The 17,293-nt window shown below is 36.7% G+C and overlaps 1 protein-coding gene across 2 annotated transcripts in view; it reads left to right on the top strand.

Moving 5' to 3' along the window:
* The window catches only part of Sik2 (salt inducible kinase 2), a 116,368-nt gene that overhangs the window by 69,589 nt on the left and 29,486 nt on the right, over positions 1-17,293 (top strand). For both annotated transcript variants that reach the window (XM_047516200.1, XM_047516201.1), the window contains exon 4: positions 3,244-3,405. In XM_047516200.1, the coding sequence (XP_047372156.1) occupies positions 3,244-3,405 (162 nt within the window). The remainder of the gene's footprint in view (positions 1-3,243; positions 3,406-17,293) is intronic.

Below are 17,293 nucleotides of genomic sequence, written 5' to 3' on the forward strand. Positions count from 1 at the left end.
ATTCTGTTGCATATGGATTTCCAGTTTTCCCAGCACCATTTGTTGAAGAGGCTATCTTTTCTCCATTGCATATTTTTGGCCCCTTTGTCTAGTATGAGAATATTGTATTTATTTGGGTTTGTGTCCGTGTCCTCTATTCTGTACCATTGATCCACCTTTCTATTTTGGTACCAATACCATGCCGTTTTTGTTACTATTGCTTTGTAGTAGAGTTGAAGATCTGGTATTGCGATACCCCCTGCTTCACTCTTTCTGCCAAGGATTGCTTTAGCTATTCTGGGTTTTTTATTCTTCCAGATGAATTTCATAATTTCTTGCTCTATTTCTGTAAGGTACATCATTGGGATTTTAATTGGAATTGCATTGAATCTGTATAGCACTTTTGGTAGTATGGCCATTTTGACAATATTAATTCTTCCTATCCAAGAACATGGGAGATCTTTCCATCTTCTAAGCTTTTCTTTAATTTCTTTCTTTAGTGTTCTGTAGTTCTCAAACTAAAAAGCTTTCTCTCAGCAAAGGAAACTATCAGCAATGCAAAGAAAGAGCCTACAGAGTGGGAGAAAATCTTTGCCAATCATACTTCAGATAGAGCACTAATCTCCAGAATCTATAAAGAACTCAAAAAACTCTACACCAAGAATGCAAATAATCCAATCGACAAATGGGCTAAGGAAATGAATAGACACTTCACAGAAGAAGATCTACAAGCAATCAACAAACATATGGAAAAATGTTCAACATCTCTAGTAATAAGAGAAATGCAAATCAAAACCACCCTAAGATTCCATCTCACCCCAATTAGAATGGCGATTATCAAGAATACAAGCAACAATAGGTGTTGGCGAGGATGTGGGGAGAAAGGTACACTCATACATTGCTGGTGGGGCTGCAAATTAGTGCAGCCACTCTGGAAAGCAGTGTGGAGACTCCTTAGAAAACTTGGAATGGAACCACCATTTGACCCAGCTATCCCACTCCTTGGCCTATACCCAAAGGACTTAAAATCAGCATATTACAGAGATACAGCCACATCAATGTTCATAGCTGCTCAGTTCACAATAGCCAGATTGTGGAACCAACCTAGATGTCCTTCAATTGATGAATGGATAAAGAAAATGTGGTATATATATATACAATGGAATATTATTCAGCCATAAAGAATGATAAAATGATGGCATTTGCAGGCAAATGGATGAAACTGGAGAATATCATGCTGAGATAAGCCAATCTCAAAAAACCAAAGGACGAATGATATCGCTAATAAGTGGATGATGACACATAATGGGGGGTGGGAGGGGTTAGTGTTAGGGTTAGAGTTAGGGTTAGGGAGGGTGGCAAGAATGGAGGAAGGAAGGACTGTATAGAGGGAAAAGAGGGGTGGGAGGGGTGGGAGGGGTGGGGGGAAGGGAAAAAATAACAGAATGAATCAAACAACATTACCCTATGTAAATTTATGATTACACAAATGGTATGCCTTTACGCCATGTACAGAGAAACAACATGTATCCCATTTGTTTACAATAAAAAAAAAAAAAAGAGTGTGGTGGAGGAAAGTGGCTCAAGACACGACCATCAGGAGGCAGAGAGAGAGCTCTCTTCCCCATGACAAAATATAAACCCCAAAGACACACTCCCAAGGACCCACCTCTTCCAGCCACACCCTACCTGCTTACACTTAATCTCTATGGAGGGATTAGGTTAAACCTTTGTTAACCCAATTACTTCATCTCTGTATTTTTCTTTCATTGTCTCACACGTGAGCTTTTGGGGGGATACCTCATATGGAAACTATAACACTCCCCCTCAAGATATTTCAGAGGGCTTTTAAATCTTCAGATAAAAGTTCAATAAATTGCAATGTTTAATTATATTGGAATTTATGTACATAGTATATGTAGAAGTAATTGTAAGGTAGATTGCTTTGAAAAAGATTATAACATTGCACAAAGATAGCTAATGTGTCTTATGAAATATATTTTTCTTGTATTCATGTCTCCAGTCATTTGTCATGGCTATCAGAACAGTTTCAGTTTGGAAAATAAGTCTGCATATTCTTGAGCAGGTTAGAATTATCCCTTTGGATCAAATAGGGTGGGAATTATTTAAGTTGCTTACAAGTACCACTGTATTCATGGTAGAGGAGATTTATAACAATTGTAGGAAAATAGTGTTTAAGGAAAGATGTCCCTCATCTGATGATGCCAGAGAATTCATTCATGTCCTTTGTCTTACATAAATTTTATTTTTTAAATGTAGGTAAGAGAACACTTACATTTTGGAGCTACGTGTAGTCATCTATTCCTATTCCATTAGGTAGTTCTTCAGTGATAAAAGATATCCATATAGTTCTTTCTATAATCTCTGCCACCAATTTAACATTATCATACCCTAACTGACCTGGTTGTCATATTATTCTCATGTCACTCATACATCCTGCCCTTGAATTTGTGCCATATTTTATTGCCTCATTTAAAATGTGGCAAACTAAGACTGAGTCAGTTCTCCTCGCTTGACAAAATGTGGTACTGCAACCCAGGAAAGTTATTGTTTTTCATAAGCATTCGTAAGCTTTTTCATAAGCATACTATCTTAGAATAGGATTATAAGAAACACAAATTATTAGAATATTTTTTATAAAAATATAATGTATCTGGCAGAAGGAGAGATTTCCTAACTTGGAATTAATTTCATATCCTCTGGGGAAGACAAGAAAGTCTCAGAAAACTGGACTAAATTACATATTCTAAGGACTCAATATTCTTGAATTGTTCTTTTCTGCCTTTTCTACAATCTGTATTGTGACTTATTTCCAATAATATAAATAATAATATTAAATGACTTGAATAATCTAAATTTTGTTTTATGGAGTTTACAACTTTCAATAAATTACACATTTGAAAATAAAAAAAAAAAAATGTAGGTAAGAGAAATAGCCTATACATTTTTCAACAAAAAGGAAATGCCTAGCCATAAAAATCATTTTGAATTGTTCTGTGATCATTGTGATACTTGCCATTATCTGATCTTGGGCTCTTACCATTTATCTGGACTTCATTGAAATATGATTAGAATTAACTTCTCCACAGGCCATAAACTTGAAAAACAGCATGTTGTTTGAATACCCAATTTTCATTCATTTAAAAAACTTTTGGGGACAGGGGGGCAAAAAATATTCCTGAATGCTAATGCTTGGGCTGTTTTATTTGGTCAAATAATTCTAAATTCTCTCTTCTTTTACAGACTATCTTGCTAATCATGGCCGGTTAAATGAGTCTGAAGCCAGGCGAAAATTCTGGCAAATTCTGTCTGCTGTTGATTATTGTCATGGTCGGAAGATTGTGCACCGTGACCTCAAGGCTGAAAATCTCCTGCTGGATAACAACATGAATATCAAAATAGCAGGTAACTAGGACACAGCTGGCTATGAAATGATCAGATGTGAGCCATCATGCTTGGTGCGCTGTAACAGCCTCTGCAGTACAGCTTCAGGAGCTTTTCTACCTGGTGGCGTCAAGCTTTCTCAAAGGGTACTTTATTTGTTACCTTAGCTCTGTATGTAATTACAAGCAAGGAAAATAAGTTCATTATTAATATACATACTGGCTGGGCTGTAGCTGGGGTCTGATCTGCATCCAGGTACCTTGGGGGGCTCTGTCGGAGGACATTTGCCTTAAGTGTGACAGTGATTGGAGGGATGGATAGGGCCAGAGAAGAGTGCAAGTTGCTGGCTCTGTCTATTCTGCTGTCATCATTATGTCTAATAACCACAGTGAGGTTGCAGACAGAAAACACAACTAAAGCGATGGAAGTAGAATGAGAACTATTTGAAACACAAAGCCCTTACCTTGTTCTGATCAAATAAGAGTTTTGATTAATAACAAGGAGACTAAGGTAGACTATTTTGCTTGTTTTCCTTTGTACTCTTTACAGTTGTTAAAGTTTTTATATTTTCTAGGTTTCTTTTACTCAGTAAATATTTTATGTATCAGTTACTGTGCTAACTTTCATTTACTCAGTAAATATTTTATGTATCAGTTACTGTGCTATGCTAAATACAATATATGTGGAAATCATTTCACAGACAATACATATATCAAAACATCACATTGTACATATTGAGTATATATAATTTTTATGTTAATTACACCTTAATAAAACTGAATAAGTATAGTACTATTTGCCACCAAAAAGGTATGTACAGGGCTTGGGATATAGCTCAGTTGGTAGAGTGCTTGCCTTGCATGCACAAGGCCCTGGGTTCAATCCCCAGCACCACCAAAAAAAAAAAAAAAGGGATGTACAAATGAAGAAGGGATGTACAAATGAAGAAGGAAGCTGAGATAGGAGGATCACAAGTTTGAAGCCAGCCTCTACAACTTAGTGAGACCCTATCTCAAAAAAAAAGAACAAAAAAAAAAACTGGGGATGAAACTCTACCATTGGATGGTAAAGCTCCACTAGATTGAATCCCTAGTACCAAAAAAAAAAAAAAAACCCACAAAAGTATACACAGAGCTGGAGATGTAGCTCATTGGTACAGTACTTATGTAGCTTGCATGAAACTCTGGATTCAATCGAATTCAATCCCCCAGCATTACACACACACACACATACACAGTGTGCTGAGGGATTACCTTACAAGTCAAGGGAAGTTTCACAAAGGAAGAAATATTTGAACTTAGGCATGAAAGATGAGGTACAAGCTTGTCAGAAATTTAAACAGAAGCAGAATGTTGCAAGTAGGTAGATGGAGATTGGAACAGTGGGAACTTTAGCCCAGTGCTGTTTAAATGTGAAATCTATATAGACTTGGGAGAGTGATAGAGGAGTTAGGTATAGACCAGAATATAAAGGGTCTTGGATTCCATGTAAAAGATTTTAGCATTTATTCTATAAGTCATAGAAATCTAACCTATTGAAAATTGCAAGTGCAGATGTGAGTAGAATTGGGATAACATGTTTAGCTTTGCACATTAGCAGTTATGTCCCTGGCAGCAGAGTTAGATGGACGGGAGCTGTAGGTAGGACTGCAAACAGAAGATTTACGAAGAATCCAGTGCACTAGTCCAGCGAAGAGCATGCACATCTGAATAAAGCAGCAGCAGTAGAGGTTGAAGGCAAAGGAGAAAACGAGGATTATTTTAGCTAGGGTTTGAAGAAAATAGGGGCATGGTTTAAATGCTTAGCATAGTTACAAGTGATGATGTTTTGTTCTAAATGGTTATAGAGGAGCAAGGAGACATCAGATGAGAGGAGCTGACCAAGCGATTATTAATTCACTAGTGAGGTTGGATACTCATAAGGAGAAAACAACTATCCTGGTTTACTGCATTGTGGATCAAAGATAAGCTAAAAGCCTTTAATTGGTACATTGAACTGTTTATTTCTGTACCCTTCTCCAATAGTTTTTGTGTTGGGCATTTTGGAGAAGGTAAATAATTATTATTCATTGTGTTTTAAATGCCAATGTTACATGTTACAGGGTATATAATGGGTTTTTTATTCTGTATTCTGTTGTGTGGGTTTTTTTTTTTTCCTTAATAGGATTATCTGAATAAGACAAAAGTGTTTTTGTTGATGTGTTACATTTAAAAACATATAAGCACATAAATATTTGTGTTGATTTGTCATTTTTTTGTTGTGAAAATGCAATACACAGTAATAGATTGCTTCTATCAGTTTGGGTTTTTTTGTTTTTGTTTTTGTTTTTTGGGGGGGTTACTGGGATTGAACCCAGGGGCACTTTATCACTGATCTACCTCCATAGCCCTTTTTATTTTTTATTCTGTAACAGGGTCTCGCTAAATTGCTTAGGGCCTCACTAAATTGCTGAGGCTGACCTTGTGATACTCCTGCTTCAGCTTCCCCATTTGCTGGAATTACAGGCATGTGCCACCACACCTGGCTCTATAGTTTTTAAATGTCTGCTTATTTCTTCTGTTTATGTGTTCCCCACATCATCTTTTGGCCTTTCCATGTGGTCTTATTTATTTCACCCTTTTTTGCTGATCTTCAGTAAAGCACTTCATTGGAATTTTTTGTTCACTTCTTTAAAGCATCAGTTGCCCTAAAATTGTCTTTTTCAGAGATTGTAACTTTTTTTTTTTTTAAGTTGTACCTCTGTAGAAAGAAGGAAGAAAGAAACCCCTACTTCACCTTTATATTCCCTTATTACCAAAACCATTGCTCAGAGGAGTTCTGGGAGTCTTGTTAGGCAAGGAAAGGTTAAAGGTGAAAATATTATGCCATAGGAATTAAAAAGTGCTCTGTCATTAACATCTCAAAAGAAAATGTCAAAATAGGATTAGAGAAACCCGTAAACACAAAATACAGAATATTGATTAAAGATTGTAACCAAGTTCTGCCTATTACTATAATTCTGCCTGAAATACAGGTGGATCAGCACAGTATGTTTGTTATTATGTGATGTTTAGAGTTTTGTTGGTTTTTACTGTTTTTATTTTTGTTCTTTAATATCTACACTTGAGGGCCTTCTAATTATATAGAAGACAAGTAAAATGTCAGGTACCCAAAGTGTTCCCTTTGATTAAGACAGTGTGACAGGGCTGGGAATGTAAGTTCAGTGATAAAGTGCTTTCCTAGCATGCGTGAATCAAAAAAAAAAAAAAAAAAAATTGTGTTTCAACTAGCATTTAATAGAGCCCCATTGTTTTCAGATACTTTGCTATATACTTGTAGCTGTTGCCAGTTTTTAAGTGAGAATGCTGAAATACAAATAAATAACTTGCTAAGTTGACACAAATAATAAGCAGCAGGCCTATTAAAACTAGGTTTCTGTGGCCACAGTATTGTAGTTTCCTAGCATGTGTCAGTTCTTCCTCAATTAATAAGAACTAAACTTGGGGTTCTCTATATCTATTCATTGGTTTCCATTCCTCACAAGTGGAGAGATGAATACAGTATGTCTAAACACTCAAATATATTCTTGCTCTCATTTTTTTCTTTAGCATCCTCACCCCTAACCCCAAATTTTAGTAAATGTTTATTAAGCTTCAGCTATGTTCCTGGGCTAAATCCTGGATATGCATACATGTTATGACAAAAACAATAGCAACACCAACAAAAAACTTTTAACCCCACTCTTACTCCAAGGAATTAATTTAAAGAATCAGACTTTTAAGTAAATATAACACCAAAGATCATTGTTTTCAAGGCCATGAGACTAGGGGAAAGACTGAGTGGATGAATCAAGGAAATTATTAGCTAAGATTAGGTTAGCAAGAAGGTATTTGTGGGGTGGGGGAGGGACAGAGAGAGAGGGAGAAGGAGGGATAGGGGTCAGTGTCAAGGTGGCTATTCCAAGCATATGGATCAGCTTATGCAAAAGACAGGCCAGAGAAAATTCCAGAGTGTTTAGGGAAACTACAGATAGACCTTAGCTAGTGGAATGTAAGAAGTGTCAGTAATAACGACAGGGAAAGAGCCCAGACAGGTAGGCAGGGCCAGATCAGGAAGGACTGCACATGTCGTTAAAAGTATAGATGTGGCCTGGGGAGATAGTTCAGTTGGTAGAGTGCTCGCCTCTCAAGCACAAGGCCCTGGGTTCGATCCCCAGCACCAAAAAAAAAAAAAGTGTAGATGTGGGTTTTTTTGTTTATTGTTTTATTTTATTTATTTTTTAAGGATGTTGATGGACCTTTATTTTATTCATTTATTTATATGTGGTGCTGAGAATCAACCCAATGCCTCACATATACCAGGCTAGCGCTCTACCACTGAGCCAGAACCCCAGCCCCAGATGTATTTTTTAAAGAATTTTCTCTATGATAATTATTTTTATCTGTAGATATTAGGACATTTTGGTGGCCCTCTTTATCTTTAAGAACAATGTCTTTTGATCTCTGAGAAATCTTGACTTTTAAAGAAATCTTTTTTTTTAAAGCAGAAATTAGACAATTTTTTTCGATGCTGGGGATTGAACCCCGGGCTTTGCACAACTAGGCAAATACTCTACCACCAAGCTACAGCTGCAGCCCCCAGTTCTTTTTTTTTTTTTTTAATTTTGAGACAAGGTCTCGCTAAATTGCTGAGATTGGTCTTGAACTTGGCGATTCTCCTACCTGAGCCTTCCCAGTTACTGGGATTACTGACATGTGTTAACCCAACTGGCTTTGACTTTTAGAGAAATCTAACATGGGAAAGACTTCATGGAAAAAAATTGCAGGAACCTAAAGTAAAATACATCATGAGCCATCCTGTATGTGAAATGGAAAAGAAGCACAAACCAGAACTAAATTAGAATTTGTGTCTGTGTTTATAAGACAGAAAATGAAATAGAAGTACCAAGAATGGTTAATTTTAATACATAAAAACATGACTTCAAGATCAGTTTCTAGTTTATGCTCCCTACAATGAGTAACGGCTTCAGAACTGAAGATCCATGGTTCACCCACACCTGGGTGTGCTCATTTCCTCAGTCGTGAAGCCCTAGTAAAATATGAGCATTAAGATATTCAGAGTAAGAGACTGCATGCAAAGCTATATTGACTTTCGGTGGTTTTAGAATTGCAGTGTTTCTTCTTGGCTGTTTTGGCTTATGACTATTTATTAAGTGTTTAAATTAAAGAACATGTAGCTTTATTCTCAAACTTTCCTAATCTGAGTTTTTTTAATAAATAAATACTTGGATAAAATATATTAATTACTTGGAGGAAGTTTTCAGAAAATAATCACAATTCAAACAAGGTTTCATACAGAGTGCTGAGTTTGGTAACAGTACCGGTGCAAATTCTGGCTGTGCCACTTGTAGGTATGATCTTGGACTGATTAATCTCTCAGGTTTTCTTTATCTATTACATAGGGATTAATTTGTTTTTCAGGATTCTGTAGAGATGAGTGATTATTAAAGACAGGGAGGCCTGCATGGCGTTAGGTAAGAGTATGGGCTCTAGAACCAGGCTACCTGGGTTTGAATCCTGGCACTGCCACTTATGGCTTAATGGCCTTGGACATATTTCCTAACCTCTCCTAACCTCTCTCTACTCTGTTTCCTTATCTATAAATGGATTGAGACAAGTTCATATCTCATAGTGGTTATTACCTGAATATTTGTAGAGTATACTTTTAGAATAGGGCCTGGTACAAAGTTTGTTAAGTGCCTGGTTAAGTATTTGTTAAGTAAATTGTTAATTAAAGCTCCTGGCACCATGTAAACCCTCAATAAAAGATGGCTATTATTTGTATTCAATAAATAATTGATTTTATGTGAAAATAAAGCCTTATAATTTTGATAACCATATAACCCCCTTCAACATTTTTCTTTTTAATTAAATAGACACCATAGCCCATACCTGTAATCCCAATAACTCAGGAAGTCAAAGAATGAGAATTGCAAGTTTGAGGCCAGCCTTAGCAACTTAGCAAGGCCCTAAGCAACTCAGTGAGACCTTGTCTCAAATTTAAAAAATGTGGATGTGGCTCAGTGGTAAAGCACTCCTGGATTCAATCCCCAGTACATACATACATACATACATACATACATACATACATACATACATAAAATTAACCAGTCTTAAAGCCTTCATACAAATTTCAAAGGAACAAAGATTTATCACCTATACTGAACGTTTTCTCTACTTGATGCAAATTAATTTTTTCCTTTGAAAGAAATCTTAAATGTATTTGGTATGTATGTTAACCTTTTGTTTTGTTTTTTTTGTTTTGTTTTGTTTTTTTGAAACAAGGTCTTGCTAAGTTGCTGAGGGTCTCTCTCAGAGTTGCTGAGACTGGCCTCAAATTTGATATTCCTCCTGCCTCAGCCTCCTGAGTTTACAGGCATGTGCCACCACTCCTGGCTAATTGGGCTGATTAATCTGACCTATGCATCACAAGTCACTTATCTTTAGCTCAAGAAGGATGCTTTCTTTCTAGTTTGATGTAGTAGCCTATCATTTCTGCCATTGTTTCTAATAACCTTCCTATCTACTAAATGATCTAAGAGTTCTGTGTATATAGTTCTGTGTATACAGTGCAGTAGAACTACAAATGGGAGGAGGGTGGTGAAGACAGAATTGGGAAAATATTTATTGGGAATCTTCCATTTGTTATCCCTTGCTTTGTAAAATGTAAAAAAGCCTTGGACGAGCAAGCACAGTGAGACTCGTGTCCCTCAGTCCTGCTTAATAGGAACAGCATATTAAGCCTGGAACATGGAGGAGAGCTCAAAGGTCTTGGCTGGTTTGGTTTCTCCCATCCCACCCTTAAGTCACTGAAGTTAAGGAAGATCACTTGTTTTCTTCCTAGCTCACTGAAACTCCCTGATAGGACAAATAAATGGCATACCAGTCATCAGATCACATACCATCTCAACTGTGATGAGTATTCCTTAGCTTTTCTGTCCGTTGGGGAGAGTGACTGGTATTCAAACGTGAACTGTGCAATTGACCTTTTCTTATTGGTAAGAAAAGTATTTGTTGGGCAATAAAGTACATACACGTTGACATCAATGTTGGCTGCTGGGTATTCAGTTTGTGCAGTGGGTCAGCTTTGTCCCGGTTGCTCTCCTACCTTTCATTTGTCAGTTTTCATTGCCTCATAATTGTCTTCCTCACTCTATTATAATAATTACAAACAATGTGTAACTCTTCATCAAAGCTAGGTTGCTAAATTTACTGGTAATTTGAGAAACAAGGATAAATTTAACCCCAAAGCCATCTGCTGCTCTGTAGGAGGACTTTTTAAATTATAAATTAGACATTATGACATGCTGCTAGAGATTAAAAATTGCCTTGGTTGTGTTGATTCCTAGAAGTTACTTACTTTTTCATAGGTTGAAGACAAGTTTTCAATGTTTTATTTGTTTTTAATTCTCTTTTTTAAAAAATGACTTAGTTTACCTAACAGTTTCTCCCTAACTAAATAAAAATCCTGAAAGTATCTAGTAATTATAATCATTTTGCAACAGTAAATACTGACAAACTGTTAAAGGTTTTTGGTACCCTATTTACAACTTCTCTTATTCTATTCTCTGGGTCCTCATAGTGCTCTAGGGACCAACAAGATGAGCATCACTTTGGAGCTTATTAAACATATAGAATCTCAGGCCCAACCCCAGGCCTACCTAATCAGAATCTGCATTTTAGCAATCCCCCAGCTGCTTTTTTAATGTTGAATCTATTCATTATTTCATTCCATCAATCTGAATTCTCTCCTGTGCTTGGTTCCATTAGACAGTAATCACCAGAATCAGCTTATTTACTTCGTGCAAGACTCTGATTCCTAAAACATTGGCCCTTTGCTAATGCTGTTTGGGCACTGGTAATTTATATAATTTAGTGATGACCATAATAATGATTTTTGTTATCAGGAAGATAAAGGTCAGTAAGTCAACTTTGAAAATATAGAGCAGAAAACAGTAATAGCAGTTCTAGTACATGGTCAAATATATCCATGACCTGTTACTGGTTAGTCAGATTAGTGATAGTTACAGGACTCAACCTTTGAGGCCTAGTAGATTTCCATGAGAGCCAGTAACTGATCTGTGGTTAAGAACTCTAGCAAAGATCCTATCTCCTGTAATCATTCAGACCACACAGACACCAGATAAGAGATTATGGAAATACCAAATCTCAAAACCACTGTGAGAGTAAAACTTTGAAGTTCATGCCTTGGTGTCATGGGATGAAACATGTATCATCTTGGCACTAAAAGGACAAGATGTGGGCTGGGGTTGTGGCTCACTGATAGAGCACTTGCCTCGTGTGAGACGCTGGGTTCAATTCTCAGCACCACATATAAAAAAAAAAAAATAAAATAAAGGTCCACCAACAACTTTTAAAAAAAGGATAAGATGTGTGTATTTAGCACATCATGCACTCCTCCAATTAATGTAGATTACTAAAATGAATGTAGATATATATTTCTGGCATTTAGTCTATAAACATCCTAATTATTCCTATTTGCTTGATAAGGACACTGTTAGTGTAACTTTATCATGATTATATCCCTGTGATAAACTAGAAAATCTCTCATCTTTGTTTAATGTAAAGGATTTTTCCTAACAGCTTCACCTCCAATATTAAATTGGATTAAGCTTCGGATTAGTGATATCCTTAGAACATCTGTGATATAGTAAAAAAGAACACTTGACCTGTATTTGAATACTGGCTAAGTTATTTCCAGCTGTCAATTTCTTGGGCACATCAAGAGCAGATCTAGGGCCTGGTCTTGGCTTACCATTCCTTAGAGAAGTGGTTGCTTCAAGGAAGGGAAAATAAAAGATGAGCTTGGAAGATCTTCTGGTGCCATATGATAAGGAAGTGCTGAAAGTAAAATAAATTTTTTAAAAATGGAGGCTGTTCAAAGACACAGGATTCAACATGAATCAGCTCCTAATAGCCAAAGTTGGAACTATTTGAGCATCAAAATAATAACAATAGTATTGAATTATAACTCAAAAATAAAGTATTCATGACAGTATATAATATAGCAGGATAATAAATGAATAAATAAATAAGGGGGTAGAGACAACTCTTCCTTTGGAATTATAATTAATGAGGGGATAGATTTGTTAAATGAGCATGATTGAATCATTCCACAATGTAAACATATATCAGAACATCACATTGTATCCCATAAACATAATGTATACATCTATTATTTGTCAGTTGAAAGTAAAATTTTAAAAATAAATAGGAATAAAGGAAATGAAAGCTAATCATTAGAATGACAAGTGATTGTTGATGCCATCAAGATCTTCTAGCAAATGTTGACACTAATGGGTGAACATTCAGAGGGAAACAGGATATTCATATTCTCAATGTATCTTTTAAAAAATATGTATTAATTACAAAGTGAAGATAGTAACTTTACAGTGGGGAAACCCACCAGACACTACCTTAATCAAGTGTTCCAGGTTAAAACTCAGCAGTAATTAGATATAATACCACATATTCCTTTATGTGCACTGAGGCAAATACATCAATTCTGTGATGTTCTTCCTGGAGAATTGTGCCCTTGATCTAATCATGAGAAGGCATCAGACACACCCCCATATGAAGGATAGACTACAAAATACACGACTAGTACTTTTGATCATGAGAAACAAGGGAAGACTAAGAACTATTAAAATTAGAGAAAACTTAAGAGACATGACACAAAATGCATTGGGGAATACTGAACTGAAAAGGGACATCAGTGGAAAAAATGATGAAATAAAAATAAAGCCAGTAGTTTATTGATAGTATTAAATCAGTGTTACTTTCTTAGTTTTGATCATTGTACTAGAGTTATATAAAATGTAAGTATTAAGGGAAGCTGGGTGAAGGGCATAGGGAATTCTCTCACTTGCTGAAATACTGAAAATTTTAAAGTATTTCAAAATAAAAAGTTAAAGAAATACAAAGTGGATGCAAAATTACATAGCATATGTTTTATGACAGAAATAGCAAGTAAAATGTCTGAGGGACATGGTAGCCATAGGTTTAGGCACTAACTTGCAGATCTGAGACTTAAATCAAAAAGATGTTTCCTTCCCGGCAAAGCCAGTGCATCTGAGTCTGTCTTAGAGAAACACCTAGGTGATTGTTTTCATAATACTCTCTAAAACCAGATGACATTGTGTGATCTTCTATTTTTCTTTGTTATTGTATGATTCCTCTGTGTTTCTGCAGTGGCTCACACATCAGTGGCCTTCAAATTTTAATGAAGGAATGAATGAATTTGGTTAATATGATGAAATATGAATACAGTCTGCTCTCCACATCTGTAGGCTCCACATGCTGGGAATTAGGCAACCACTGATGGAAACTACTCGGGGAGGGAAATGTTATATTGTTTCTCAAAGGTACTATGTAGTTAGACCTGCAATAATTGCCTCTGTACTGAATCTATAAAGATTTTTTTTCTTGTCACTATACCCTAATCAATACAATATAACAACTGTTTGCATAGCATTTGCATTGTATTAGATACTATGAGTAATCTAGAGATGAGTTAAAGTATATGTGTATGTTGTATACACATACTGTACCATTTTATATAAGGGATTTGAGCACCTGTTGATTTTATATCCATGAGGGGTCCTAAAACTAATCCCCCACAGATAAGGAGGGACAACTCCTTATAGTTCATTCCATTTAAATAAATGGCAATAAGAAACACCTGAGGGAAACAACATGTATCCCATTTGTTTACAATTTAAAAAAAAAAAAAAAGAAAAGAAACACCTGAGGGGCTAGGGTTGCAGCTCAGTGGCAGAGCACTTGCCTAGTATGTGTGAGGCACTGGGTTCGATCCTCAGCACCACATATAAATAAATAAATAAAGGTATTGTGTCCATCTACAAGTAAAAATTTCAAGAAAAAAGAAACACCTGACTTTTCATGTTCCATCCCACTTACTCAACTCTTATTTCACTATAGGCTTTAGATAGAAAACCAGAGACCTAGGAAGGAAGAAGATTATCCAGATTCCTGTGAAGAAATAAAAAGGCTTTTAAGTGCCTTTCCATTGCCACTTCTTAAGGCTGACAATTAGTAACTTGCTCAAAAATAGCTACATATCACTGTGCCAGGGAAAGAAGTAAAGGTGGCAGTTAGCAGTGAGAGCTCTTTAGTCAAACTTGGTTTTTATTCAAGCTGTATAACGTAATAGCTACCAGTGTAACTTTCTCCTAAAATAAGGTTTCTTCACAGGGTTATTAAAAAGACATCTTCAAAGAACTTAGACCAGCACCTCATACAACATAGTGAAGCACTTTTAAAAGAGATAAGAACTTGGGCAGGGTTGTAGCTCAGTGGTAGAGTATTTGCCTGGCATGCATGAGTCACTGGGTTTGATTTCCCCAGGACTGCAGAATAAAAAGAGATGGACAAAATAATCATGTAGCAAATCTTTATTAAACAGCTCTTGTCTGCAGACAGCATGATGTGGGGCTGGGATAGCTGGGAATACAGTCTTTTCCCTCCACACTCTACTGCTCTCTAATCTGGCAAGGAAGACATATAAGTAAAATATCAATGACAATAATGGTAATATTGAAAATTCCTCCTGTGTTTCAATAGCATTATACTTTTTTTCTGCTCTATTAATACAACTTGCTTGACTGTAGATAGCAACACCATTTTATAAATGAAGAAAACAAGGCTCTGAGAAGTTAAATAATTTGCCTAAGACTACATACTTAAGTAGAAAACCCAGGGTTTGGTTCCAAATTTACCTGACTGCAGAGTCTTATTTAATCCATTCATCAGGTGTTTACAAACATGTTTGATATGCCCTGACAAGGTTGTAGAAGACCTCTGCCTATGCGATATTGTAGTGCTTAGTGAGCCTGGTTGCTTTTTGGTGTTTCTTTTAATATCCCTGTAGACTCAAGTTCCTGTTATCCTCAGTTACCTACAGAAAATATTGCCCAGTGCTTAGTACTTCTCTTCCTGTGAGTGAACTGCTTTGTCAGTCCTAAGTGTACAAAACCAACATTGCAACTGGACTACCACAGGCATGGTGACACTTTCCTAGCTCTCCCTCTCTTGTTACGAAGTGTGCCAAGAAGAGAGCCAAAGACCACGTTAGCCAAACCACCTTCCTGACAGGCCTGGGCCCCCATCAGTCTTCTGTGCATTTCACCAGGATGTGGGGAAGGTCAGAATGAAGTGACTCTATAAGGAATCTTTGAGATACTGAAACTTCACAGTGCTATTTGGAGAGTATTTTCAACTTACACATACTAAAACTTAACCTGTGATTATGGCTTAAAGTGCAGCCATTTTTGTTCCTATTTCAGGATCCCCTCCCCCCGACACCCACCCCAGAATTTCTTGTGCTTTTCAGTATGACTGAAATTAACCTTTTCCTGTTTAAGCCAGATTTTTTAACATCTAGTCCTTAACTCATTTGAAGTTGTGATTTTTCTAGAAAATAAGAAAAATGTATCTCTGTGTGTACCTGTGGGTTCCAAGGTGAATAGGAGTAGTTAGTCATAAGGTTGCATAGAGAAGATAAGCTCTCTGACAGCCATTTTGTAAAGTAGAATACAGGACTGAACTGAGGATACATTGTGAAGAGAGTTCTCATTGGCTTCTAAAAGACATAATTGGCAATAATGGTTTCACAGAGGGAGTGTTTACATTTCACCTCTATGCTGTAGGCATTTTACATTCTTATTTACATCTTATTTAATTCTCACAGCATCGTAACAGGATAGGTGGATTAGTCCCCCATTTATAATATGGAAGCTACGGTTCGGGGAAGTCAAATAACTTCCCTAGGGGACAGGAAGCTAGAAAGTGACAGAACTGGAAGTCATGTCATTCTCCCTAACTTCATGGTTGTGCTCTCCCCATGAAGCTGAGGTGATGAGGATTGTTACTGTTATTACCAATATGGCTGCTTTCTACCACTTTTTAGGTCAGCGAAGGGATAGAGTATTTTGCGTGAGGTACAAACATGTACATAACAGCTGAAGGGATGGCTCCTCTTGGAGAGCACTCGTCTAGCATATACAGGGACCACGGTTCGAGTCCCTACCGGGGCTGTCAGACGGGAACACTTTTCAAGAGGACCAACCTCCCTCCTCTCATCTCTTGGGCTGGGGAGATAGCTCAGCTGGTAGGCCCTGAGTTCGATCCCCAGTACCACAAAAAAAAAAAAAAAAAAAGTACATAGTCTGAAGGTGTGAACTGAGTGGGAGTTAACATTAGTACCTTGGACCCTCACAACAAGCTGCTGACTGGGTACTTTATTATTGCAATTTTACAGATGGGGAAACTTAAGACTCACCAGAATTCCAAAGCCAATCAGTCGGGCAGTGGAAACTGGATCCAGTTCCTGGTGGAGCATTTTTTAATGTTCACTATGCTTAACAATGCTGTGCACCAACTGGGAGTAGAGTCCATTCCTAAAATGTACATAACAATGTAAGACAGTGTGAGCATAACTTACAAAAAACCTTGGAATCTATTTTTCCAGTATGAACATGAAATTGTATAAAGGCTCAGTAAAATGGTAAACTTGCATTCAAAAGATCACTAAATTTTTTGTGCATATTGAAGGCATTTGAGTACAGTATTTCCAGAAGGCAGTTTTGTTTTTGTTTTTCTTTTGTTTTGTTTTGTTATTGGGATTAAACCCAGGGGTGTTTTACCATTACCTACATCCCCAGTCCTTTTTACTATATTTATTTATTTATTTACTTACTTATTTATTGAGATAGAGCCTCACTAAAGTTGGCAAGGTTGGCCTTGATCTTGGAATCTTCCTGCTTCAGCTTCCCAAGTTGCTAGAGTTATTCAGAGTGCATTCTGCATATAGAAATTGTTGATACAATATG

The sequence above is a fragment of the Sciurus carolinensis genome, chromosome 11, assembly GCF_902686445.1.
Source record: "Sciurus carolinensis chromosome 11, mSciCar1.2, whole genome shotgun sequence".
Taxonomy (NCBI): domain Eukaryota; kingdom Metazoa; phylum Chordata; class Mammalia; order Rodentia; family Sciuridae; genus Sciurus; species Sciurus carolinensis.